The following is a 26,329-nucleotide window of genomic DNA, read 5'->3' on the forward strand; positions in this document are numbered from 1 at the left end:
CCAGAAGGGTGTGTCGAGCCCAGCAGAGCCCGGCTTTCCACATTACTGCTCCAAGGGCATCGGGGAAAACTTGTTGTTCTTGATTTAATCCTGTTAGTGCACATTCATAATAACTCAAAGGTGTTGTGTATTACATTACATTACATTATGTTATATTATGTTATATTAGCACACACCTACTTTAATGAAAACTCGATTTTTGCTCCGAAGTCTCTTTCAGTAGGAGATTGTGGGTCAGACTGCCTCCTTCCCTGCACCCTGCAACCCTCCCTGGGTGTTTCCTTCCTCATCACCTTCTACTTCATGTCTTAGCTTATGCTTCCTCCTCTGGTAGCAAATCATAGAATCCCAGACTGGTTTGGATTGGAAGGGACCTTAAAGTTTATCCAGTTCCAACCCCCTGCCATGGGCAGGGACAGCTTCCACTAGAGCAGCTTGCTCAAGGTCCCATCCAACAAATGTCCCTTTGCACAGCATCAGCTGGGCCCTTTCCCCCATCACCACCCTGCATCCATCTGAATTCAGCAGGAGCAGCGCGGCAGAGGCTGTTTTGTCCCCTTACAGCGATTGCTTTGGGGATATAGATCAAAGGTGGATTTCTAACCAAGGGTGTGTGATAAATATAACGACCTGTGTAACGATGTTTTCAATACTTGTATGGTAACTTACTTGTAGAAATCATTTGTCGCTCTGGAGGCTGTGTCAGTAGTAGCGAACTTTATTAGAGACAAGCTGTGGTGGCTGTGTGACAGCTGAGTGCAAAGCAGGTTAGTGCCAGTGGACACCAGTGGCTGGTGGATGGGGCAGCGGGTGAGGACGGGGAGGGGACAGGGGCAGCCGGTCTGCAGGGGCCCTTCCGACTGCGGAGCTGTCAGGTTCTTCGTGCCTTGTTCGGGTGCGATGGGGCTGGCAGGAGCTCTCCTGCCTGAGGTGACCTGCCGAGGGAGAGCAGGACGTGGGGCTTTGCAGGGTTCACCTCCACACCGGGCCTTGCTCTTGCATCCCCCTTGCTCTGGGACTGACCTTTCTTTTCCCTCTCCCCCCCTTGCTTGCTTAATTGTACATTTGAAAGACTCGTGGCTGACTGATTCCCCCTGCCAGTTCCTCATGTTCGTGTGGTGCTGAAAGTCTTATTTAAGCACACTTACCACTAATAAACCCCCACTGTCAAACACATTTTCTATGCAGTTTATAAATGCCCCATAGCTGCACACTCTGCCACTGCTTTCTGCCACAGCCCAGTTCATCCCAGTGCTCCACCACCAACAGTCACAGCCGCGACCCTGCACACCCAGCTCCTTGCGCTGCCTCTTTCCAGGGAGAAGAAACCACCTCCAGCCCCTCTTCACCACCCAGGAAAGCCTGGAGACCCCTCGTCCTCCTCCTCCCCACGTATGTAGCAGGACTAAAGCAGTTCGTGGTCATGCTCACAGGCTCCCGGAGCACACCTCACCTCGCACATCCTTGCGCACGGGCTCAGGGCACGCAGGGCTGGCACATGCCGGCTTTCAGCCCACCGCTTCTTCCAGCTGCTGCTGCAGGGACTCCTCTTGCCCCCGGCCCTCTGTGGGAAGGAGACAGCTCCGGTGACCGAAGCCCCGGCATTCACACCCTGCAGACCTGAGCACTGCCCTTAGCTGGGTCTAGTCAGTCGCTGCGGGTCATTTCCCCCTCGAACCATTAAGGTCGTTAAGAGCAGCAATTAATTAGCGCATCCTCCACCCTGCCTGTCTGCTGCCAGCTCAGTGACACACTGAGCATTACCCGAGGCTCTGAGACAAGCTCTAACAGTGTCATTTCATCCTTTGCAACCGGCATTTTGGAACAAACCCTGATGTTTTATGTAAGTCAGCCACCTCAGGCCACCACCATTAAATCCCTCTTTTTCCAAGCTAGTGGAGCAGGGGGTGCTGGGGCTGGTTCTGTGTGCATGAGGCGTTTATGAGCTTACCAGTGTGCCTCACTGTTTCAAAATCTCGGTCAATGGGAGGCAGGGCAGAGCCAGTTGCTTTGCATACAAATTAAATCTCCCCAGACTTTAATTAACTTGTTGTGTGAAACTGAAAATGTGTAGTAGATAATTTATCGTTTCACTTCATTTCCCTGCCAGTCCCTGAGCCTGTCTCGCTGTGACAGAGCCAATAAAACTCAGTGGCAGTGCTCATAAAGGACCTTGCCCAGCTCAGAGGGGAACCCACCCTCGGAGGACCTGTGGTGCTGCACAGCTCTGGGGCCAATGCCACCACCTTCGTTGGCCCAAGATGGGGAATGGTCTCGGCTTGGACTGTGGGCATTGCTCCGAGCCAAATCCTCACATGCCTCATGGTTTGCTAATAGGCCCTGTCTGTAGCAGGTCAGTGCTGGTTCCTCACCACAGCGTTGCTTTTACCACTGGCACCATGAATTGTCATATCCCTGTAAAAAGCATAGAGGTGTTACTGTGTGAGGGTCTGCAAGTGGTCTGCATACATGATGTCGTGCTGTCCCCCCTCCAGCAGGCAGTGGTAGGTCTGGATCTCCTGCTCCAAGCGGCATTTGACGTCCAGAAGGGTCTTATATTCCTGGTTCTGGCACTCCATTTCTGCTCGTATTTCAGCCAGCCGCTGCTCCACGCAGGAGATCTGGTTCTGGAGCTCAGCCAGGTATTTGTTGTAGCGACATTCGGTTTCCGCCAAGGACGATTCCAGGTTTTCTTTCTGACAATGGGAACAACACAGAGGTACTTGGGATGCTGCAAGCTTCACCCGTCTGGTTACAGGTACAGCTCCAAAGCGAGCCGGGGGGCCGAGATGTGAATTGAAGCGGCATCACCTACCATAGTGAGCTGGGCTTGTACATTGATTTCCAAGGCCTGCAGCTGACGTCTCAGCTCTGTAACCTGTTTGTTGCTTGACTCGATCTCCTGGCTGCTCGTGACGACCTCCAGGTTCACCTCCTCCACCTGCAAGGTTAGACCCCTCGCTGCAGCAGGAGCTTCACCACCCTGCTCGTGCACAACTTGCTTGTGCTCCCCCTGCTTGTGCACACCCTGCAGTGCACACCCTGCAGTGCACACCCTGCACTGCACCTGGGCATTTCCAAATCTGAAGCCCCCCATTTATTCCGTTGTGACCCTGCAGTGCCATGCGGTGGCCCCTCTGCCACAAACAGAACTGAGTACAGGGACTGGGCAGTGCAGTCAGAAGCTGAGCACATCTGTGACACAGATTAAGGCAGCTCAGGAAGTGTTCTAAATCTTTTTTCCCTTCCTCCCAAGAGGCAGAGTAGGGGACAGCCCTGGATGTGTTTCGTACCTTGCAGGCGTACCACTGCTCAGTCTCTTTGCGGTTGCGCTCCATCAGCGTTTCATACTGGCATCTCAGATCCTCCAGGATCTTCCTCAGGTCGGGGCCAGGGCAGGCATTGACCTCCACACTCACATCTCCAGTGGCCTGTTTCCTCAGACAGCTCATTTCCTGCATGGAATAGGTGCACCATATCAGTCATACTGACACTTGGGGTTGGGGACACTTTCCTTCTTCCTGCTCCTTCATTCTCTATGGGGCAACCTGACCTCCTCGTGATTCGTCTTGAGGCAGCACATCTCTTCAGTCAGGGCCTCACACTGCAGCTGCAGGTCGGTCTTGCAGCTCGCCAGCTGGTCCAGCACCGGGCGCAGGTTGCAGATGTCTGTGTCCACGTTCTGCCGGAGACCACACTCGGCCTCGTACCTTGAGCCACAGCCAACAAAGAGAGGTCAGTAACCCATGGCGAGCCCTGGAGTTGAGTTTGTGGGGGGAAACATTTAGGATCAAACTCTCCTTTCACTTCAGGCATGCCATGCTGCCAACACTGTCAATGGCAGCCAGGCCTTTCACAGAGATGGGCCGTTTAGTAGGGCAGCATGACAAGCAGAGGGTTGGGATTTCCCCATCACCACTGCTCACCAACCCTTCCGCAGGCAGTGTGAACCCCCCAGCCCAGCACAGGGCCGTACTCACTTCACTCTGAAGTCATCAGCAGTCATCCTGTTGTTATCAATATTCAAGAGGATTTTGTTAGTCTCCATGGCTGCACACAGGATCTGGAAAGGAAAATGCAGGAGAGGGATTCTGGCTTGTGGCTTCCTCTGGCTCCCAAAGGCCCCCAGAGGAAACACCTGCTTGAGGTAGTGCATCCCACTCTTTATAACAATTCCATATATTGGGATTATTAATCAATTAGATGGCATCACAGTGGGGAAACTCATGTGCCAGCTTGGCAGGGCAGGCTGGGCTGAAACTTCTTTGTAAACACAAGTGTCCCCCTCCCTCCAACCATCCTTTCATATAAACTATGGCTTCAACTGCTCCTCCAGAGGCAGAGCTATTGCATGTAACATTGCTCTGTCCACACGTGAAGGCAGAACCCATAGGAATATTAGGATTTTCTCAAAGAAGACAGGTTTACCTGGTTCTGAAGGTCTTCGATCTCCTTATGATAGCAGCTGTAGTCCCGTGGTTCGCAGCTGGGCCCTACCTTGGCGTACCACTCTCTGATCTTGCACTCGAGCTCGGCGTTGTCTCCCTCCAGCAGCCGCACCTTGTCCAGGTAGGAGGCCAGGCGGTCGTTGAGGTTCTGCATCGTTGCCTTCTCGTTGTTAGCAAATAAGATCCCATCACCGCAGCCAGCACTAGCCCTGGTGAAACCACCACCTCGCGTGCAGATGCCTCCACCGCCAAATCCAAGGGCAGAACAAGCCCTCTGGGTAGCTCCGAAGCTCCCACCAGCAGCGCTGCCGGCGCTCAGCTGCTTCCCAAGTAATCCCTCGCTTAAACTGTCACCAGAGAAGTTGCCCATCACAGCACCGAGGTCATAGGTAGCGTGTCTCCCCGGGGAGGCGGAGGAGACCTTCCTTCCGCTGCCAGCCGCGGAGCTGCCCGCGCTGCTCCTGCCTTGGGAACAGGCAGTAACAACCTGCCTGACGGCACAGCTCATCGTGCGAGCGTGGATCCGACCCGGCGCCCAGGACGAGCTGCACAGATCGCTGCAGGAGCCGATTGTGATCCCTCTGTCCCCATAGTCCTCTATTTATACCAGCCCTTGTGGATCCTGCTACCGGAGAAGGGCTGTTTATTCTTCCTCCTTGTGACCTGGCTAGTACTAATTTACTTTTTTTCAGCTGGAAATATTTCCCCAAAGGCGTTTGTCTCCAGAAATCCCACAACAGAAAGGTGCTTTGGTTAACAGAAGCGTGTTTCAAAACTACATCAAAAACGTTACTTCCTGAATCATCAGGTCTGACTTGTGATGACAGCTAAACAAGAGTGACACAAAACCTGACGATACCCAAGAGTGCCCGGGGAGTGAAACACCACAGCAATTATCCATCCCCGGCGTGGGCGAGTCTACCCGGAAAGGGAAAGCTGTGGGAAAGCTGTCCTATCTGCCGGAGCCTGTTCGACCCCTTTGTGACCAGAAGCAAGGGTGCCCCCTCCATCAGCTGCCCTGCAGCCTTGGGACGGAGCCAGCAGAGCACCCTGGGGGTACTGCTTCCTGCACTGCTTCGCCGTGAGGGTCTGTCCCATCCTGCTGGAGCTGAGCGAGAACCTGCCGAGCTCCAGGTCATTTGACTGGGAAATGCGCTGCTCCGGGGGAGCACGGATGAATATTTGCACTGGAGTGAGCCAGGGATGACTTTTTACTTCTCTTTCTCCAGCGTGCATCAGACCATCCCCTTGCAGAGGGGAGATCCCATGGGATTTGTTTTGTTGCTTTCCAGGGCAGACAAAGCATCCAAGTAGTTACCCAAACCAAAAGAGAAAGGACATTTCCTGAATACCAGATGCTGCAGTTCACTGTCAGTGCCCGCTGCCAAGCGAGGACGGCCGTGTGAGGGGGTTCACAAAATCCTTAAAGCAGTGACATGGGGAATCTCAGAAGCAGCCTGATCCTCATCAGTCTGACCCAGTTCCAACCAGCACCACAGGAATTCTCCAAATATAATCTAAGGAAAATGTGCTAGATTTAGAAAAAACGCTGGAAAAGCTCATTTAGAAAAATATATTAATTTTTTTTTTTTGACTCTTGGAATGCTGAATTGAGGAGGAAGGGAAATAATTAAAATGTTTTGTCATCTGAATCTTTCATTTGTTTAATAGTTTTCGTACAGCCATGCTAATGCTGGCTGCCTTTCCCTGTGTGTGGCTCAGTGTTGGGTTTGGCACCCAGGTCACCTGCATACATGGCATGAAGGATGCGTCAGGTCCAGCCTCTGTCAGAAATATTGCTTATGCCATTGCAGCAGGTTCATTAGTCTTGATTTTATCTTGGCACTGTAAATACAGAGCAGCTTCGATGTGGTGTGGATTCTGTGTGGGCCCATGCTTTGTTACAGCCGCAATTAGCAGGAGGAGCTGGTGCCGTGGTGCTGTGGCACGCCTTGGAGCCTCTGCTGAGGAGCAGGAGCAGAAGTGGCCAGAGTCTGGCCTTTTCCCACAGAATTGCTGAGAAATTGGTGCTGAGCTAACACCACATTTCATGTAACTGGGGAAGCACAGTCCTTTGGTTTCCAGTGAGAAAAGTGAAAACACGGATGGGTGCAGTTTATTCAGTTATTGATGAAAACGAAGCAGAAATGTCCACGTTTCTTCCATACAGTTTGAACTTCAGACGTTACCATAGGTCTCTGCAGCCAAAGGTGATGAGAATTTTGCAGCTTTTGTAAAGGAGAAGAATAATTCCACTCTTGGTTTGTTGGTTTTGCGTCGACTTTGTGGTAGCTTTTTTTTGTACCCAAAAGTTGACATTTTTATTAAACCAGCTTTTGCACCCAGTCACACCTCAAGACCCGGCTGCAGCTACAGCCCTCACTTTATTAAAAGAGATTTTCCTTTCCTGATGAGGAGGTCTGGTAATGATGGGTTCTACATGTGTCATGGAGGCTTTTCCATTATTAACTTTTACTGGCTTCCAGACTGGAGTCCACAGACAGCACTTTGCTCACCGCAGCCCTGCAGCCAGCCACAGGCGATGCCTCAGATGAGCATCCTCAGCTGACCTGGAGCCCCTCGCAGGCAGCGTGCACCCGAGGGAGGAAGAGGAGGGGAGGAATGATGACTTACGAGGGTTCCCACAGGCATTCCAGGAACAGCAGTGCAGGCCTGACAAGGGAAAATTGCTACTTCAAGTAACAAATGAGCAGAAAAGCATCCCCTAGGCAAAGGTGCTGTTCCCATTTAATGAACACTGTGAAAAATGACAAGAAATAAACTATTCTGCAGCTTTGCATCTGCGTCTTGTCCTGGGCTCTGTAAAGGAGAGCAGGATGGTGGTAAATGGATGCTGTGGCCTTTATTCCCGAGGCTTGTTCTACTGCACCAAATTGTCAGATTAAAAAGGGCAATGAAAATGAGAAGGAAAGATGAGATTTCCCCTGAGGAAGTCCTTTGGTAATCTCAGGATATTTTCATAGAATCCCAGACTTGTTTGGGTTGGAAGGGACAAAGCTCCTCCAGCTCCAACCCCTGCTGCAGGCAGGGACCCCTTCCACTGGAGCAGCTTGCTCTGACCTGGCCTTGAACACTGCCAGGGATGGGGCAGCCACAGCTTCTCTGGGCACCCTGTGCCAGCGCCTCAGCACCCTCACAGGGAAGAGCTTCTGCCTAAGAGCTCATCTCAGTCTCCCCTCTGGCAGCTTAAAGCCATTCCCCTTGGCCTGTCCCTGCAGGCCCTTGTCCAAAGCCCTCTCCAGTTTCTTGTAGACCTCTTTCAGTGCACCCTTTAGTGCACTGAAGTGAGTGCAGCTACTTTTAGGTACTGGGAGCTGCTCTAAGGTCTTCCCTTATGGAGCCTTCTTTTCTCCAAGCTGAACCAGCCCAGCTCTCTCAGCCTGGCTCCAAAGCAGAAATACTTTAAGACTTAAGACTGTTTCTTGAGCTAATGCATGTGGACTATGGAAAGTAGAACGTGCCCCCAAGAAGTCGAGCCAGCATTTCACGTTATTACAAACACTCCCTGAATCACCGCCTGTCTTCATGTCCAAGAGAACTTCCCTGGGGACCCAGACATGACACAGAACCCGAGTCCCTGCCAGTGCCAAGCTGCTGCTGTCCCCCGTGGGACTGCCAGCCCAAGTTAGGTTTAGGTCAGTTTAGTCACTTATTTGGGTTCATTCTGCTTTTTATCCTGTGAAGTGGCCACCAGGGAGTGCCAGGAGAGGGAAGCTGGAGCCGGGCGCTGCCGACACTGGGCACTGGCTCGGGCTCCTGCATGTCCCTGCAGCCTGAGCAGGGCTAGGTACAGCGACAGAGTGAGAACTGCAGCAGCCCTGGCTCCTGTCTGCTCATTGTCACTGAATTCCTATGGAAAATCCTTGTGTTTGCTGTTTACAAAGTGATACTTATTGAGCTCTTGATGTCATTGTCACTCCACTCCTTTTCTGCTCCTTATTGGCTGTTGTGAAGCTGATCTCCATCTCGCTAATGACACCAGATGCTCCAGGGTTCTGATCCCACCTTTGCAAATCAGTCCAGGCGAATAGTTCAGCTTCTCCAAATCTCAGTTTCATTCTTTGTAGGCTGGAAATAATAATCACAGTAACCCGCCTTCTCAAGGGCATTGTCAAAACAAGTATCTGCTACAAACATGGGCTTTAAAGATCAGAAACACGATACACATTTTAAGTATTAGTTGTTGTACGTGTTTTTGCTGTTGCATATTAAGTTTGACACTGGCATATCCTACATGTTTCTCTGTGTCTCAGCTGATGAAATACCTTTCAAAGACATTCTTGGGCTTCCTTTTCTCCTTTGTTGTCCATAAAAGTTCCACCATTATTCACTGAGGACTTGGTTCTCTAACTCCTTGCTGAGCCCTACCAGGGACTTGTGTTTGCACCTTACAGAGCATTTGAAAAATGCTCTCCAAAACCAATGCTACCCATCTCTTGGACGTGATAGTTTGTCCGTGTTTCACAGACACAAACTGGGGGTACCAAAAAGGTGGTACTTCACAGTACTGTAATGTACCACAGTGGTTACTTGTGCACTGCCTGAGCTTGTCTCCTGTTTGTGATATCAGGGTTCTGTGGCGCTGTCAGTGACCTCTGCACTCTGGTCTGTGTTTCATTTCCTACCCTTTTCTGTAATTGCTCAGCAGTGATGCAGAATGATAGCATCTCTTCACACTCCCTTTTCTGGAAAGACCTGGCAGGTTCCCCACTTCTTCGATCACCTTCCCTCTCTTCTGCTTGTCTTGGCATGCCCAGCGTGACACCATCAGCACTTTCTAAGAGCCTTTGCAGGGTGCCTCTGTAATTGTTCCCTGAGGACTGCGATGTCTTTGAGGAGGCTGGCAGTGAATCATCAATAATGGTCCCAAAGGTGTGCTCCATATCAGCCCCAGGAGCTTTTTGTGCTGCATTATAAACGAAGGGAAGCCAATTTACTGCAAATTATCACCTTTTCCCTTAGTCTAAGGCCAAACATGAGGCCATGGCCTGAGACTGGACCTAGTACCACTGGCTAGAAAGCATGAAGTTGGATCTAAGTGATTCCATCAGGCTTTTGGGTCTGAAATGATTTCCTCTCCTATCTAGCCCTCAGGTGATGTGAGACCAGGGCAGCATCCTTTTGTTCCTCTGCTGCTCTCCTGGAAGTGAGTGGGCAAAGGTGAACCTGGTGCCTGGCTGCCAGCGCCCAAACTATGTCATCTCCTCCTGATGGCAGCTTGCCTGCAGACATTGTGGGCAGACGAGAACTAGCTTGCATGTTTTAAGAAGGATTTGAGCAGTGATCTACTAGATGCTATAGTGATAACAATTACTGCTACTCATCCCTCTGTGGATTAAGCAATTCCTACTGTGCAACCTGTTAATGCAGCCTCAGGCAGCATGAAAAGGCCTGTATAAAGTTTCATCATGCACAGTAATGTGATTTAAAGGCAGACAAGTAAGACAGAAGGATGTATGTATGAGATCTGCCAACCAGCCTGACATTGAGTGCATGTCTTGGGATGGTACACAGTAGTCCTGCTGAAGATATTTAAATTCAGCTTACAGGAGAAAGTGATTCTTTGTGGTACCAAGAGTTAGAGAACTGAGCTTTATCTTGTTGGCTTTATTTATCAGTCATGTGGCACGTTGGTATCAGACATCATCCTTCCATCATTGCCTTCATTTTGTATCAAACCTACCCGGTTTGTGTCTCGGTCCTGTGTATTTACAAGCAGTGAGTTCAGTACTGAAAGCTGTATCACCTTACTTTTGCTCCAGGTGAAACCCATAGCCCTCTGTTCCCCTCCTTTTGCTGCCTTCTTGTGGTTTCTTGGGACTTTCCCTGGCATGAGCACACAAGCCGGAGGCTTGGAGGGATCACATACCAGGGACAGACAAGTTTGCAGTTGCTAGAACAAGGGGAAAAAGCTTTATTAAATGTGTACAGAGTGCGCGGGGGCACCCACGGGTAATTGGGGTAATAGGGGAAGGAGGAGCAGCAGACTGAAGCAGACACTTTCTGTGACCCAGCCCCATCACACGTGGCCCAGATGGTGCTTGGTGCAGCTCCAAGTTCCCTTGAGCCCAGGGCTGAGGGTCCGTGGAAGCTGCTCGCCCTCCTAGCGAGTGGTGAGTGCAACCTGCTCCCGGGAGGAGACCACCTTCCCGTCCTGCACCTCCTCCACGATCGTGCGGACCTGGCGGGACGATGACATGACTGCGAAAGGAAGGCAGAGAATCATTGTTCTTGGGGCAGGAAAAATGGGAATTGCTTAACACGTTATCAGATATCACGTGTGCTTCAGGACATGTCAGAAATTCCACAAGGTACTGGAAAACCTTGTTTTACGCAACCCTATGCCGGCTGGGAAGGGGGAAGAGCCAGGCTGATGGGAAAGCTCAAGAAGGCCACAGGCACACTCCTTAAATATGTGGTGTCACTTGGTTTTTCAGGTCTCCATAAAGTCAGACCACTGGCTGTAACATCACAAGGCCCGTTGAGGACAAAGCCTTGTGGTCAAGGAGTGCCAGGAATTGCCCTTCCTGACAGCTCTGTCCCGTGCTGAGCAGTTGTACAGTGCACACAAACTCTCCTGACAGCTGTCAGTCTGGCTCAGCCAGCGAGGTGGCACAGCACACCCCAAGGGTGGTTTTCAGTCCATCAGTGTGGCCACTGCTCTAAGGGCAGGTCTCAAAGCCTTTGGTGTAAGGAGGTCAGTTCTTACCATCTCTGCCGGAGTGCGAGGACATCGCGGAGGAGTACTGGGAAGAGATGCTGCACGAGAGGGAGAAAACAAAGAGAAGTTAGGGATGGTCTTTTGTTGTTACACAGGCTCTGTATTCAGGCAGAAGGAAAACAGAAAAGGCAGAAACTACTGCTCGTCTCCCAGAGGTAGAGGGACCAGTGTCCCTTCCAGCAGGGCAAGGTGCCTGTTACAGCATCACATACAGCAGAAACCAGGGACAGAGCCACTGGGCATCTGAGCATGGTCGAGGATGAAGATGAACCCTGAAAGCTGCAACTGGACTGAATCCCCAGAGGGAGCATTTTGTGTCTGTGACCCATCCCCTCCCGACGTGGCCTCCCAAGCAAAGCCCTTCTACGTACTGGGCATCCTCGCCCTCCAGCAGCCGGCGGTACGTGGCGATCTCCTGCTCCAGGCGGCATTTGACGTCCAGCAGGACCCTGTACTCCTGGTTCTGGCGCTCCATGTCGCACCGCAGCTCAGCCAGCTGCTCCTCCACGCTGGTGATGAGCCCCTGGAGCTGGGCCAGCTGGGTGCCGTAGCGGGCTTCTGTGTCAGCCAAGGTGCTCTCCAACGCCGCTTTCTGCGTGTGGAGCAGAGGGACGGGTTCAGGGGGGAATGGGGAGCGGGAGGGACGGGAGCAGCCACGTGTCCCCTTGCCCGTGGCCCCGCGTGCCCCTGGCCCCTCGTACCGTGCTGAGCTGGGACTGCAGGTCGATCTCCAGGCTCTGGATGGTGCGGCGCAGCTCCGTGATCTCTGTCTTGCCACTCTGAAGCTGCTCCGTGTTGATGGCCACCTCCCGGTTCAGCTCTTCCGTCTGCACCGAGGCACAACCAGAGCCGTGCCGTTAGAGCACCGGTGAGCGGCACAGCCCCAGCCCCACAGCCCCAGCGTCGAGCAGCTCACCTTGCTGAAGAACCACTGCTCAGCATCCCGGCGGTTCTTGTCTGCCAGGCTCTCGTACTGCTCCCGCATCTCAGCCAGGATCTTGGTGAGGTCGATTCCAGGGGCAGCATCCATCTCCACGCTGATCTCACCGCCCACCTGCCCGCGCAGGGCATTCATCTCCTGGCACAAAAAGACACGCGGGATACACGTCAGAGTGCAGTTGGTATATTGCCATCATGTCAAATACCTTGGTTGCACCCAGCCCACAGACCCCTCCTGGAGGTCCTGTCAGAAAGGATTGGTTCCCTTCCCCTTGCTCACTGGAGTGTCTCCTGACAGCCCTGACTGCAGAGATGCTCCTGCACTTTTCCCTGAACCCTTTCCATTGAGAACAAGGTACATTTTGTAGGTCTCATTCTGAGCCTGTCTCTGTGCTCACCTCCTCGTGGTTCTTCTTGAGGTAGGCCAGCTCTTCCTTCAGGTTCTCGATCTGCATCTCCAGGTCTGCCCTGGCCAGGGTCAGCTCATCCAGGACCCTGCGCAGGCCGTTGATGTCGGCCTCCACACTTAGGCGCAGAGCCTGCTCCGTCTCAAACCTGGGGACACACACACACACACAAACTTGCATGCCAGGCCCGCTGAAAAGGGATTTTCCATGTTGTTTCCTTCCCCAGATATGTGTTTCTGCCGAGCATCTTTTCCTAAACCTGTGTGCACAGCTCTCCACAGTGCCGGAATGTCAGGACAACGCTGTCTCCAGGGAGAGATGTACACTTCCCAAAGGACACACTTTTTAGGGAGAAGTGACCTGGTTGGAGCAATTTCAATTGCAGAAAGCAAAGCAAAGCCTCAAACAGGCTGGCTTCTCCTTCCTTCTCATAAGAGCTCTCCAAGGCATTGGACTTACTTGGTTCTGAAGTCATCCGCTGCCAGCCTGGCATTGTCAATCTGTAAGACGATGTTGGCATTTTCAACAGTTGCAGCAAGAATCTGGCAGGGGATAAAAGAAATCAAAAGAGTGAAAAAGTAGTTCCAAGAAATAACACACTGCTGCCTGTGTTCCCATTCAGGAGCAGGACGGGAGCAGCACTGAATCTCCTGCCCGCTGGGCTGGACTTCCAAGGATAGAGGCAGGATGCTCATGCTCCGTCTCCCATTGCACTGGTGCAGTGTGAAGACAGTGGCATGGGCACATGCTATGGCCTGTTGCCCTGTCAGAGTGGCACCTGCAGGCACTCACCCCATGTTTGGAGTCCTGGCAGCACCCTGGGATTTGTGTGGCAATGAACAGCCCAGCCGAGGAGTCAAAAAGGGCTGAGGAAGGAGTGTCTGGTGCCTGCATTGTTCTGCTTTCGAAACAACACCCGAGGTGCAAATATTTGTTCTGGGATTTTGGAAATGATTGGCCATTTAATGAGTGGTAATTCCTGTAGCCACAGGCTAATGGAAAGCTCTCACTGAGTTCTGGTGCTTTGGGGAACGTCCAAGCAGTAATCCGGGAACAGTGACGTGGTGCGGGAGGGGAGGGAAGGGTCTGCCTCCCTTTGACTGCTCGGACCTGGAGACAGCTTCTGCCTCCACGTTGCTGTGCTCCAGATCAGAGCACGCCTGCCAAGCTGCCAGGTGAAGAGAAGCTTCGTGCATCCAGGCAGGAGCCCTTCACCCCAGGGTGAAGCTCCAGAGCTGAAAGGTTCCAGAAATGGGATTTCCCCAGGGCTTGACCCCTGAGCCTGTCAGCCTCCTTTCCCTGGCGTTTACTCTCACAGAGCAGGTACAGTCATTACCCAACCCCACCCCTCCATCCCCTCCTGTGGAACCTGAGCTTACTAAGAATGCTGTCACCTCGTGTAGGTGGTGGTGAAGGACCAGGCAATCAGCTCTCGATGAGTAATGAGAGCAGAGGAGGGACAGTGGTGACAGGATAGGGAGGGAAGGATTCTGGTTCTTTTGTTCAAAGACTTTTGCCTAAAATCAGCCAGAGGGCTGCTAAGAGCAGAGAAACGAGCTTGGCCATGATTTCATCTACTGCATTTAGAGCAGGGCACGCACTCTATTCGACATCTCTGAAGCCACCTTCCACAGCCCAGTGTGGTCTGACTCCTGGATTTCACAAATCTCTGTTTGCACCTCTCAAAGTGCAGCCATCCCATAGTGCAGCTTCTTTCTTTATGAACCTCTACCTTGAGCCTCCTAACAGGCTCAAAAAGATCTGCCTTGCAGGATGCTCATGAGAACAGCCTGGATCTCCATTTGCATATCATTCAGTGGGGAACTTCTGCCAAAGAGATAACATGTCCCTGCCTGCAGAGTGCTTAATCAGGAGCCTGGCGAAGGGAGCACGTACTTGGGGTGTAAGTAGCATCCAGGGAAGGCAGGAAATGAGTGTTGTGGCAGCATGAACCCTGGAGCATCACGTAGCCTGGACCAATGTCTGAGAGCCTGCTCCTGCTTTCCTGACTCCTGCTTTCCTGCCCATCTTTCTCCCTGCATTAAAACAGCCAGTAGAAACTCCACCTTTGTGCCTTCTGGAGGACATGATCAAGAAACTGCTCACCATAAATTATGACTATTATTTCCAGCTGTGCTCCTTCTGTTTTCCCATCTCAGGCCAATTATCTGTCCTTTGTTAATGCTCTTCCCTTCAGCTTTTAGAAACAGGCTCATCTTTTTAAAAGTGACTTTAATGAAGGTATCTTGGTAATCAGAGCATCCTACCTTGTTCCTGAGCTCCTCGATGGTCCTGTAGTAGGGGCTGTAGTCACGGTCAGGACCAGGTGCCTGTTTCTTGTACCATTCCCTGATCTTGACCTCCAGGTCAGTGTTGGCCTCCTCCAGGGCACGCACTTTGTCCAGGTAGACAGCCAGGCGGTCGTTGAGGTTCTGCATCGTCTCCTTCTCGCCAGCCTGGAGGATGCCATCGCCGCCTCCAAAGCCAGCTCCAAAGCCAGCTCCAAAGCCGGCTCCAAGGCCAGCCCCAAAGCCAGCCCCATAGGTGCCCCCAAAGCCAGCGCCGAGGCCCCCTCCTACGCTGCTGCAGTAGCTGCCCCCATAGCCACCCCCGAAGCCTGAGACCATGCGGGAAGAGACGGAGTAGCTGCTAGAGCCTCCGTGGACGCTGGGGGCTCTGTACCCGCCGGTGCTCCCCCGCACGGAGGAGAGCCTGGTGGAGCCCCCAGCCAGGCCCCCGGGCCCCTTGAGGGACATGGAGGAGGAGTACTGCCTGACAGTGGTGCTCATGGCCGAGGCTGCTGGAGGCTGTAGGGCTGCAGAGAGGCAGAGGCTCGGCAGTGCAGGCAGCGAGTGCTGGCTCCCCCCTGGCCTGGAGCCCTTTATAGCCCGGGCAGGAGGCGTTGCCCGCGCTTTTTTTTCCTCTTGCATTCCCGATGATTTTCATCACTCCGAAAATCTGAGCCAACTTCCAGAATCATCATTTCTGCCTTTGTTCTGTTGATGCTTTTTGTCCTATTCCAATAGAAATGTTTTATCTCGCAAAGGGCGTCTTTATGCTTCTTCCGTTTCCAAGTAAATACTCAGGTGTGATTCAAAGGAGGAGGCTCCTCGCTCAGGGCTACATTTTAATACTGCTTTGTACTGTTAGCTCTGAAACAGCTACTGAGGCAGTGCTTTAACAGAGTAATTTAGCACCTTTTGCTGTGTCTTTTTGTCCCAGCTACTACAGTTCCTGTCTCCATTTAGGCTTTATACACAGCACACATGCAGGGACAACCACTGTGTCGTGAAGCCCTGAATGTACATCCCCATCCTGTAAGTACAGCAGTGCTAGAAGGAACTTGGCTACCAATCCTGGAAAGACTTGTCCGCTTTTTTATCCACAGGGAGAGGGATGTTCTGTAATGAAAAAGCAATGAGAAGGAAATTCATGCTTCAGGGCTCATCCAGTTCTTCAGTTTGCTTCAGAGACCACCCAAGAGTGGAGGAATATGAAAAGGCAATAGGCAGTGGATGTTTTGTGTTGCTCTTTGTGAATGAGAGCCCAGCAGACCATTCAAGAAGGCAGGGTATGGCTACTGGCTGGCATGAGGTAAAACCTACGAGATGCTCCAGGAAATAACGTGGAATAGCATAAGTAGATAAAGGATGTAAAGAGCAAAGCTCCTGCTCTCTAAGCACAGTGAACAAGAGCACGGAGTTGACAGTGACAAAGCTTAGCAGCTAATGCTGATGATACTTTCTGTGGTGAACATTTCAGTTGTGACCAGGGAGCACAAACTTCAGTGTGAGTCTGGATTTTTCAGCTCCCATGTAAATAGAGCTGCAAGGAGACACGGGTTGCCTCTGAGGAGCGAAACAGCTCAAAGAATGAGTGCACACAGCATGGTCAAGCTCCTCTGGCTACTGTCTGCACTGACCTGCGTCACGGGCAGAAACCGCATCTCAAGTGTCACTAGCTAGTAATGCAGGGTGTGGAGGAGAAGATATTTCTCAAGTGTGTACATGGTGAATCGTTTGACTGTCTTCACAGACAGGCCCCAACAGCCCCTTCCCAACAGCCAAGTTCTGCCTTAGATCATTTGCCAAAGGAGGGGGGAAAGAACATGGAAATAAGCAGCAAAGGTACATTTGTAAGTAGCTTTAAAGGGCATGACTCCCTCCACTTTATCTGAAGAAAGCTGGAAGCGATACAGGAGTCCTGGGAATATCAGGAGTTGGCCATGAATAGAGACAAGTCTGTACAACTTGGAGACCTGGAGAGCTGGAATCTCGGCTGTGTTTGCTCTGGCCAGAGGATGGGTTCAGTCTCTTGGCAACAGCATCTTCTTGTCACATGAGTGCAAGGGGATGGAGCGCGGAGCCTGCGGGCACCCACTCCCTGCTCGTCCTCCCCGGTGAGGATGGGAACAGCACAGCAGCTCTAAGGAGCACGCGTTCCCCTGTCTGCATTTCCTCACCTTCACCTGGGTGATGCAAAGGGGCAGAACTTGGGGTTGTCCTGGCAGAGTGCGTCAGTGGCACGGAGAAAGGGGAATGTCAGTGACAAAACCAGCACAGAGCCCTCGTGAAGCCCGGACCTTGACCTGGGCAAGGGCTTTCGGGCCAGCCAGCAGCAGGAGTGATCGTCTTCCCACTGGTCGGCTTTAGGAAGAGTAACTGTCACAATGCACAAGGTTAACAGCAGTGACAGGCCAAGGGGGAATGGCTTTAACCTGCCCGAGGGGAGACTGAGATGAGCTCTTAGGCAGAAGCTCTTCCCTGTGAAGGTGCTGAGGCGCTGGCACAGGGTGCCCAGAGAAGCTGTGGCTGCCCCATCCCTGGCAGTGTTCAAGGCCAGGTTGGACACAGGGGCTTGGAGCAAGCTGCTCCAGTGGAAGGGGTCCCTGCCTGTGGCAGGGGTTGGAGCTGGAGGAGCTCTGAGGTCCTTTCCAACCCACACCAGGCTGTGATTCTAGAATTCTATGATTCTAGATTCATCCTTCACATGAAATTACCTTTTCTTTTATCTTTTGTTTCCTATTTAACTGCTGTGTCATAAAAATACACATTGCTCAAAATATCTGCGCTATGTTGATAATACCACAAGGCAGCAATTAAAGTCATGAAGTGTTAATTAAGACTTAAAACCACATGAAAAATTCTAAGACATGATTTCCATGACCTCCCATTGAAGACAACCACAAATGACTGCATGCTGTTTGTATCACACTCTTTTAAGTAAAAGGCTGACTATTAACTCAGATTCTGCCTCTGTTTCGTGAGTACATGCACACTCCGAGCCTCTTCTTTATACATTTCAAAATCAGAATGGCAGTGCTGTGGCATAACAGTGATTTCATGGCAGCACATTAGTGGTTGAACATGCAATTCTGTCTTACTTCAAGAGGAAAGCAGAGGTGAGGCTCTGGCTCCAGACATACCTATTAGTAGATCTGGTAGGTGAAACTACCCGGACAAAAATATCTCTCTGCTTATTTTAATGAGCTTATAAAATGTGCCCTGGTATCACATTATCATAGGAAGGTTCCCTAGAACAATCACGCCTTAGTGCTTCCTTCTGCTGGTCCTTTATGTCAGGTTATCTCAGTGCAGCCTGAGAGGCAAACCATCTTTCTGGAATAAAATCCCGCTTTCTGAAACCTGCCTCAAGCTGCCGCTGCCTGTCTGCATAAGCCAGCACCTGCAGCTCCCTCCTCAGCGCCTTCTTGAAGACAGGCCTAATTATTAATGCTTAAGGCAAGAAAGAATCAAGGTGTATTTTCCACACCTGACTGCCCATTTGCAGTACCAAAAGTAATTAAAACAGGGGGGTTTGTTAGCAAAGCGTTATTTGGTTCTATGGCAACACCGGTGTGCCTGGACTCTTCCGGGGGAAAGCCATGGGGTACCTTTAGCATCCCCACGGTGGGTGTTGCAAAGGTGGCTGTTGGAGAGGAGCTGCAAGAGGTGCTGATGGCCCCTGCACCACCCATGGGGAGAACAGCGGGTCCCTAAGAGGTGACCTGGGGAGCCCCGGCTGAGTCTGTCCTTGCCCTTCCCAGGCATCTCAGCTTGGGCTGCTCCACACTGGAGCCTGGGGAGAGGCTCTGGGATGTGCAGGGCTCCCTCCTTCAAGGGGCTGGGAGCAGAGGCAGCACAGTCTATAGCACTGCAGGGATGCTGTGCCTGGAAGTGCCTCGGGTCAGGAATTGTGCCTGGTGTTTACCCGTGGCCTGTCCTGGCTGCACCATGAGGGTGTGCAGCAGCCGAGCAGTGGGAGCCGTTCTCCTGACCACTGGGCCGTGTTTACATGTCCTTTGGTGGAATGTGGGTGGAAACGAGAGCACTGCTGGTCAGTGGTAAGCTTCAGAACCAAAGCCGTGTTTACCACAAGTCGGGCGTGCAATGCTTAGAGGTGGCTCGGTCTGGGGTGGCTGAGGATCAGTGGGGATCTGTTCTTCATGTACGGGGGGATACAGCCACCAGTGACACTGCACAGAGCTCAAGCCCATGCACTGGGCTGCCCCAGCTCGTGGTGTGGGTGGTGCATTGGAGGGAGCCTTTCAATATTTAAAACCCCCCAAAGAATTCTCTGTTATCAGCCCATAAAATTCAAGCAGATTATCTGGGGTCTTAAAGTGCTGTGGCCAGCTCTGTTCTTGTGCACATTCAGTGGTGTCTCCCTGAATCATCCCATTGATTTAGGAGCTGGATTTATGAAGTAATAACTGGGGTGGAATCCAGCCAAGAATGCGTCTGAACTGGCTTTCAAGGAACGGCTGGGCCGGCTGACGGCAGCGTGAGCTGCTGTGCCAGGGCCAGCCCTGGCAGCCTGGGAGACTTTCCATCTTTTTGCTTGGATAGACCATACCCAGCAGTCACCAGCACTCATTTCCTCACCCTTTAGCAATGCCTTTGGAAGTGAGAATTAAACTGAGCTGAGGTTGTACTTCTGGAGGGGTATCAGCCAGCCCATCCTGCCACCTCCTCTGCTTAATTCATGTTACCCCAAAGCTGTTTAACAGGGGAACTGCTGAGCAGAGCAGGGAAGGGAATCCTTGGCAAGGTCCTGTCTGTCTGACCTGGGTTTTGTTCACCTCCTTGCTTGGGCTCTCCAAGTTCAAAGCTTCAGCTCTGCTGTGGCTGTACACTGCAACCGGGGAAGGGGCACTTTGCCCAACCTGAAGGTCATCGTGCCACATCTGAGGGTACCTGCAGACTCTCAAAGTTCCACCTCCCATGACCCATGTAATCGGCTCTTTTCTAGACCTCCAGCACATCAGCTGTCTTTGCTGAGCAGCCAGGGCTCTGGTATGATAGCGGTGTAGGTGACCTGCTCCCACTCTCTAGGTACCAAAGACAGACAATAGTCCTCTCTCCAGAGAGGAGCTTTGTCCTATAGCTCCAGCAGTGGGACAGCCCAGCTCTTCAGAGCGCCAAGACAAGAGCCAGGTTTGCACGAGTGTGAAGAAGAGCTTTATTTGATTCGTAAGCGCTGTGAGAAAGGGGGAGGGCAGTGGATGTGAGAAAAGAGAAGCTGCTTTTTGTGATCTCAGAGCCGGAGCACAGAAGCTGGAATCTCCTTTGGCTTTGCTGGGCGAGGTCTGCAGCGAGCCTGCAGCCGCCTCAGTGGGCTGCCTGGGTGATCTGCTCACGGGAGGAGATCACCTTCCCATCCTGGACTTCCTCAAAGATGGTGCGGATCTGGCGGGTGGTGACCGGCACTGCAGTGGAGAAGGAAGGAACCATTATTTACAGGGATCCAAGGAGCAAGCGTCTTAAAGATCTCCGTGTTATTACCAACAGCTGCCTTAGAAACCCAGCATCACCACCACGTTCCTACCCCTACACGCTTCATTACATAGTTCCAGTCTGCACAGAGGAACTTCTGAAACATGTTTTGGCAAATCCTCAGTGGTTTATGTCAATTCATGTTTTGAAAACGTAATGAAACAGTGATTTTAGCAAATTAGTAAAAAGACTGTGCTAAGAAGGTCACTAAGGATGTGACAGAGCTCTTTGTGGTCAGTGCTTCAGCCAAGACATGTTCTTACCTTCTTTCAAGTGAGAAGACATGCTACAGGAGGAGAAAAGAGAAAGAGTGGTCAGAAAAAGGGGAAAAACTCAGTAATCTGAGACAAAATCATTATTTACCCCCCTGACTTTTCTTCTTGTACCGCCATGTGATTAAAATGCCTCTGAGAAGGGCCTACTGTCAAAATGGTAAGGAAGGAAACGAGAAGGAAACGTGTGTGCCACAGTGACTCAGACACAAAGGCAGCTGCAATAAGCAGCACTGGTACCTGCTCCTTCCCCAGGATCACACAGACACTGGAGGGATGGGGATGGATCCCAGGGATGCTGCAGTGCTGTGATAACCCCTGGGCTGTTCTAGACTTGTATGACCAAAAAGGGAGACCCTGTTGCACTCCACGTGTCAGGAGAGGGGCTCACAGGATCCTCCAGGGAATGCAGGTGGTTCGTTTTCTATTTCTTCGCTAATCCCCATCTCCTGCCCTCCCATCAAAGCCCTTCTACGTACTGGGCATCCTCGCCCTCCAGCAGCCGGCGGTACGTGGCGATCTCCTGCTCCAGGCGGCATTTGACGTCCAGCAGGACCCTGTACTCCTGGTTCTGGCGCTCCATGTCGCACCGCAGCTCAGCCAGCTGCTCCTCCACGCTGGTGATGAGCCCCTGGAGCTGGGCCAGCTGGGTGCCGTAGCGGGCTTCTGTGTCAGCCAAGGTGCTCTCCAACGCCGCTTTCTGCGTGTGGAGCAGAGGGACGGGTTCAGGGGGGAATGGGGAGCGGGAGGGACGGGAGCAGCCACGTGTCCCCTTGCCCGTGGCCCCGCGTGCCCCTGGCCCCTCGTACCGTGCTGAGCTGGGACTGCAGGTCGATCTCCAGGCTCTGGATGGTGCGGCGCAGCTCCGTGATCTCTGTCTTGCCACTCTGAAGCTGCTCCGTGTTGATGGCCACCTCCCGGTTCAGCTCTTCCGTCTGCACCGAGGCACAACCAGAGCCGTGCCGTTAGAGCACCGGTGAGCGGCACAGCCCCAGCCCCGCAGCCCCAGCGTCGAGCAGCTCACCTTGCTGAAGAACCACTGCTCAGCATCCCGGCGGTTCTTGTCCGCCAGGCTCTCGTACTGCTCCCGCATCTCAGCCAGGATCTTGGTGAGGTCAATTCCAGGGGCAGCATCCATCTCCACGCTGATCTCGCCGCCCACCTGCCCGCGCAGGGCATTCATCTCCTGGCACAAAAGAGAAACACATCTTCATGCAACCCAGCCACCGGCATATAAAGATGTTCATCTCAAGACAGAGTCCTCCAGGAAGGGTAGCATCCTTCCATGGGTGTTTCAGAGGGAGATCAACAGGAATGATTTGGGGCCTTTGCTCCACAGTCAGAAATCAAAGAATCCAAATTTTTAATAAATCTGCACTTGAGTTAATTTGTTAGATAATAAATCAGAGCCTGGAGCTGGCTTCATTTCTCAGGAGACAGATCTTCCAGGCCTGAAGCTGCTAGGATTTTAATACATCTCTAACAGCTACAGTGGACATTCCTGAAATGAGAAGTGCTGGATGGATTTTATACAGGGTCTGGAGAGGATGCTGTCATCCAGAGCAAATCATCCCTATTTCCTTCCCAGCACTTCTCATTTCCTTCCCAGCAATTCCAGACTCAGGGTAGTCTTAAAGGTTGAACCACACCTTGTATTTCTGGGCCCAGGGAGGAATTTTCTGAGCCTGGCTCTGTGCTCACCTCCTCGTGGTTCTTCTTGAGGTAGGCCAGCTCTTCCTTCAGGTTCTCGATCTGCATCTCCAGGTCCGCCCTGGCCAGGGTCAGCTCATCCAGGACCCTGCGCAGGCCGTTGATGTCGGCCTCCACACTGAGGCGCAGAGCCTGCTCCGTCTCAAACCTGGGGACAGGAACAGTCAGAAGAGCTGCACCGGATCTTGCCCAGCTGGGGACAGAGCACTTGGGTTTGTTGTTCACTTCCTCCATGCTGCTGCTGGCATCGTGGCAATACTGCCTGACCCCAGGACACCCTTCTGATGGTGAATGCTAGCAAACAACTGATAAACCTGTGTCCATCTGAGCCTGTAACACCACCTTGCCCCTGGTGTCAGTGGGCTTTGTTACTGGGGCTGGGCTTTGCTGAGCTACGCACACACAGTTAAATGAGCAGCGGAAGCACAGTCCAGGTTCTCTGCACAGGAGAGGCTGTACCACACAGGAACAAGCAGTGGGAATAAAAGTTTCCATTCAGTGAAGTTTTGGATGGAAACAAAACAATCCCTAAGGGCCTGTAAGTGTTAGATAACCATCTGCTTTGGAAATTACACCTTCATTTTGAAGGCTTTGTTTCCATATTCCCTTTTTGAGGGTTGGACGGGATTTTCTCCTCATTTCATCAAACGCCTATGGAGACTTTGTTCCATTTTTCCAGGGAAAGTGGCTTACTTGGTCCTGAAGTCATCAGCTGTCAGCCTGGCGTTGTCAATCTGCAGGAGCAAGTTAGCATTGTCCACTGTGGCCACCAGGACCTGGAGGGTGGAGGATAAAGAACAAGCACTAAATGAGTGTCAGGAACTTCTCCTGGCTTAGCAAGAGATGGAGCACAAGTGAGACCATCAGGAGAGGAGTAATTTCCTTAGCAGAAGTGTGTATTGAACCAGGGCAAGGGAGGCACAGGTGGGACTGGCTGCAGGAAGGGGCTGGTTACTCTGGGACCTCTCTTCCCAAGAATCTGTCAGGAAGTATTTCAAAAGACAGCATGAAGGCACATAAGGTGGGTGAGATCTGATGATGGCTTTTGTTCCCATGTGGGTGCTGGTGGTGCAAAGAGTCAACGAGGAGCCACCTGCTCCTCATGCACAGCAGGCAGAACAGATGGACCAGCAGGGTGTTTCACAGCATCATAGAAGCATGGAATGGATTGAGTTGGAAGGGACCTCAAAGCTCATCCAGTTCCAACCCCCTGCCACGGGCAGGGCCACCTTTCACTAGAGCAGCTTGCTCCAAGCCCTGTCCAACCTGTCCTGGTCTGGGGTGGTTCTGACTTGTTGACTGCAGAAATGGAGAACAAGGCAGTGAGGAAGTGCCTACATCTTCTGAGGTTTTGTATTACAAAGCCAGGAGCAGCTAATCCACCCTGGGAGAAGATTCAGGTCAGAGTCTGGGAGGTCGTTGGTTATGGGGCAAAGGAGAGGGAAGGAAAATGGATTCCCTGCACCTTTTGCCAGCACTCCTGCAGCTCAAACTGTACATTGCCCTCCTTCATGTTTACTGGGGACAATTCATACGTGAGCACCAACAGAGAAGAACAAAGTCAACTCGAGTATTTTCCCTAAATGGGGTGGTGGGATCCAAGAGGAATCCCTCCAGAGCTGCCTGGGTTGGATGGGTTTGCATCAAGCCTGGTCCTGGGGCAGGGGCTACTTCTGGAGGCAACAAGTTCATTATGGGTCAGGTCTTTATTCTCTTTAGCATGTAAATCACCTCAGTACTAAGGAGCTAAAGCGAGTTTGCAAATGCTTTGATGAATGTTTCCCAATATGACATCAATGTTTCACAGCCTGCCCACACCTACAGCTTGCCCTGAACATTCATTTGAACTGCCCCAAACCAATCATTATCAATTCAGACTTGTCTTTTATTCTTCACTTCTGCATTATGTCCTTTTACGTCTGCTTCTTCCAGTGAAAACTGCTGTTTGTTCCATCCGGAGGGATGTAATCAAAAGCTGACATTGAGACATCTCTGAACCTCCAGCCTGGCAATCTGCATGTGCATCTCACACACTTTTTATGACCTAGTTAGTGCTTACTAATTACACAGGTAGCAGTCGGTGTTCCTGCTTCCTCCCTGATAACAGACATCCCACTGTTAATCACAGCATCCTACCTTGTTCCTGAGCTCCTCGATGGTCCTGTAGTAGGGGCTGTAGTCACGCTCGGGACCAGGTGCCTGTTTCTTGTACCATTCCCTGATCTTGACCTCCAGGTCAGTGTTGGCCTCCTCCAGGGCACGCACTTTGTCCAGGTAGACAGCCAGGCGGTCGTTGAGGTTCTGCATCGTCTCCTTCTCGCCAGCCTGGAGGATGCCATCGCCGCCTCCAAAGCCAGCTCCAAAGCCGGCTCCAAGGCCAGCCCCAAAGCCAGCCCCATAGGTGCCCCCAAAGCCAGCGCCGAGGCCCCCTCCTACGCTGCTGCAGTAGCTGCCCCCATAGCCACCCCCGAAGCCTGAGACCATGCGGGAAGAGACGGAGTAGCTGCTAGAGCCTCCGTGGACGCTGGGGGCTCTGTACCCGCCGGTGCTCCCCCGCACGGAGGAGAGCCTGGTGGAGCCCCCAGCCAGGCCCCCGGGCCCCTTGAGGGACATGGAGGAGGAGTACTGCCTGACAGTGGTGCTCATGGCCGAGGCTGCTGGAGGCTGTAGGGCTGCAGAGAGGCAGAGGCTCGGCAGCGCAGGCAGCGAGTGCTGGCTCCCCCCTGGCCTGGAGCCCTTTATAGCCCGGGCAGGAGGCGTTGCCGGTGCTTTTCGTCACCCGTGACAGCCAGAGCCAAATTCCAGAATCATCATTTCTCTCTCCCTGATTTCATGTCTTTTGTCACATCCCACTGGGAGCACCAGGCACACGGAGGATCCGCTCCTTCCGCTGGGCTTCCCAGCACCCGGCGTGACTCAGACCCAAGGCTCCTCGCTCATGGCTATGTTTTAGCATTCCACCGTTGCACCTGAGACGCAGAGGTGCTCGCTCCAGCTCCACCCCACTGCTCCTCCATGAAGTAACACAAGTGACTCCTCTGTCATGCCAAGTCGCCTGCCAGTGCCTTATATAGTTAAAAATCTACAAATCTATTTGTTTGCTCTTAAGGAGTCTAAAGCCAATGAAAACTGGTGACTTAAGAGCTCGGCATATCCATAATCTTTATACGGGCCAGTGTAAAGCCAGGTGGATGTTTTCCTGTCAGGACCTCTGTCCCAGGGCAAGCACAGACCTGGAGGTATTTATGCTCTGATGATACTACCTTTGACAGAAATCTTGTAGCTCAAAAGAAGAGAAACCTGAGTAATTTCTGCTTGCATACTTGTCTGGGGTGAATCTCTATACAGAGACTGGAAAGTCCCCACAACCGGGGCTTTCACTCAGTTTAAAAGGCAGGTGCCTGATGTTTCCCAGTGTTTGCTTTGCTACATCACATCCCGAGAACTCCACTGCAGCAGTTGATGACTTAGAATCATAGAACAGTTTGGGTTGGAAGGGACCCTAAAGCTCACCCAGTTCCAACCCCTGCCATGAGCAGGGACCCCTTCCACTAGAGCAGCTTGCTCCAAGCCCCTGTGTCCAACCTGGCCTTGAACACTGCCAGGGATGGGGCAGCCACAGCTTCTCTGGGCACCCTGTGCCAGCGCCTCAGCACCCTCACAGGGAAGAGCTTCTTCCTTATCTCCAACCTGAACATGCCCTGTTTCAGTTTGAACCCCTCACCCCTTGCCCTATCCCTACAGTCCCTAATGAAGAGCCCCTCCCCAGCATCCCTATAGCCCCCTTCAGACACCGGAAGCTGCTCTGAGGTCTCCACACAGCTTCTCTTCCCCAGGCTGAACAGCCCCAGTGTTCTCAGCCTGGCTCCATACAGGAGCTGCTCCAGCCCCTGAGCATCTTCGTGGCCTCCTCTGGACTTGCTCCAACAGCCCCATGTCCTTCTTATGTTGGGGTCATATTGCAAGACATGGAGTAGTGAGGGGTTAGAGCACTGTGGGCACCTGCAAAGCGGAGTTTAAACGGGACAATGCAGAG

The 26,329-nt window shown here is 52.3% G+C and overlaps 2 protein-coding genes across 4 annotated transcripts; both read right to left on the minus strand.

Annotated features, from left to right (window-relative positions):
* Positions 1 to 1,371: 1,371 nt before the first annotated feature.
* Positions 1,372 to 6,398, minus strand: LOC134168938 (keratin, type I cytoskeletal 19-like). The gene is made up of 7 exons (XM_062629101.1): positions 4,429 to 6,398; positions 3,981 to 4,063; positions 3,554 to 3,710; positions 3,294 to 3,455; positions 2,816 to 2,941; positions 2,470 to 2,696; positions 1,372 to 1,564 (listed from the first exon to the last, which is right to left on the minus strand). The coding sequence occupies exons 1-7, from the start codon at positions 4,954 to 4,956 to the stop codon at positions 1,477 to 1,479; spliced, it is 1,371 nt and encodes a 456-aa protein (XP_062485085.1). The 5' UTR covers positions 4,957 to 6,398; the 3' UTR covers positions 1,372 to 1,476.
* Positions 6,399 to 10,352: 3,954 nt separating this feature from the next.
* Positions 10,353 to 25,308, minus strand: LOC134168939 (keratin, type I cytoskeletal 14). 3 transcript variants are annotated; one of them, XM_062629104.1, is made up of 8 exons: positions 24,430 to 25,287; positions 12,996 to 13,078; positions 12,528 to 12,684; positions 12,107 to 12,268; positions 11,892 to 12,017; positions 11,562 to 11,782; positions 11,179 to 11,228; positions 10,353 to 10,670 (listed from the first exon to the last, which is right to left on the minus strand). In XM_062629104.1, exons 1-8 carry the CDS (start codon positions 24,937 to 24,939, stop codon positions 10,573 to 10,575), a joined length of 1,407 nt encoding a protein of 468 aa, XP_062485088.1. In that variant the 5' UTR covers positions 24,940 to 25,287; the 3' UTR covers positions 10,353 to 10,572. The 3 variants fall into 3 exon arrangements, with proteins under 3 accessions (XP_062485088.1, XP_062485087.1, XP_062485089.1); XM_062629103.1 differs by lacking the exon at positions 24,430 to 25,287 and adding an exon at positions 14,804 to 15,488; XM_062629105.1 differs by lacking the exons at positions 10,353 to 10,670; positions 11,179 to 11,228; positions 11,562 to 11,782; ... (2 more) ...; positions 12,528 to 12,684; positions 12,996 to 13,078 and adding exons at positions 19,974 to 21,283; positions 21,393 to 21,518; positions 21,608 to 21,769; positions 22,285 to 22,441; positions 22,987 to 23,069 and having other exon boundaries at positions 24,430 to 25,308.
* Between the last annotated feature and the right edge of the window lie 1,021 nt (positions 25,309 to 26,329).

The sequence above is a fragment of the Pezoporus occidentalis genome, unplaced genomic scaffold, assembly GCF_034315485.1.
Source record: "Pezoporus occidentalis ecotype Australia unplaced genomic scaffold, CSIRO_AGI_Poc_V1 ctg328, whole genome shotgun sequence".
In the NCBI taxonomy this organism is placed as follows: Eukaryota; Metazoa; Chordata; class Aves; order Psittaciformes; family Psittacidae; genus Pezoporus; species Pezoporus occidentalis.

Bases quoted from the DNA above. Each gene is read 5' to 3' on its own strand.
- LOC134168938 (XM_062629101.1), bottom strand. From the start codon at position 4,956: ATGAGCTGTGCCGTCAGGCAGGTTGTTACTGCCTGTTCCCAAGGCAGG. The intron at 3,711-3,980 runs GTGAGTACGGCC...CTGTGGCTCAAG, and splicing joins GCTGATGACTTCAGAGTGAA to GTACGAGGCCGAGTGTGGTC. The intron at 2,942-3,293 runs GTACGAAACACA...CTAACCTTGCAG, and splicing joins AGCAGTGGTACGCCTGCAAG to GTGGAGGAGGTGAACCTGGA.
- LOC134168939 (XM_062629103.1), bottom strand. From the start codon at position 15,466: ATGCAAGAGGAAAAAAAAGCGCGGGCAACGCCTCCTGCCCGGGCTATA. The intron at 11,783-11,891 runs GTACGAGGGGCC...CTCCACACGCAG, and splicing joins TGCAGTCCCAGCTCAGCACG to AAAGCGGCGTTGGAGAGCAC. The intron at 11,229-11,561 runs GTACGTAGAAGG...CCTCTCGTGCAG, and splicing joins CTGGAGGGCGAGGATGCCCA to CATCTCTTCCCAGTACTCCT.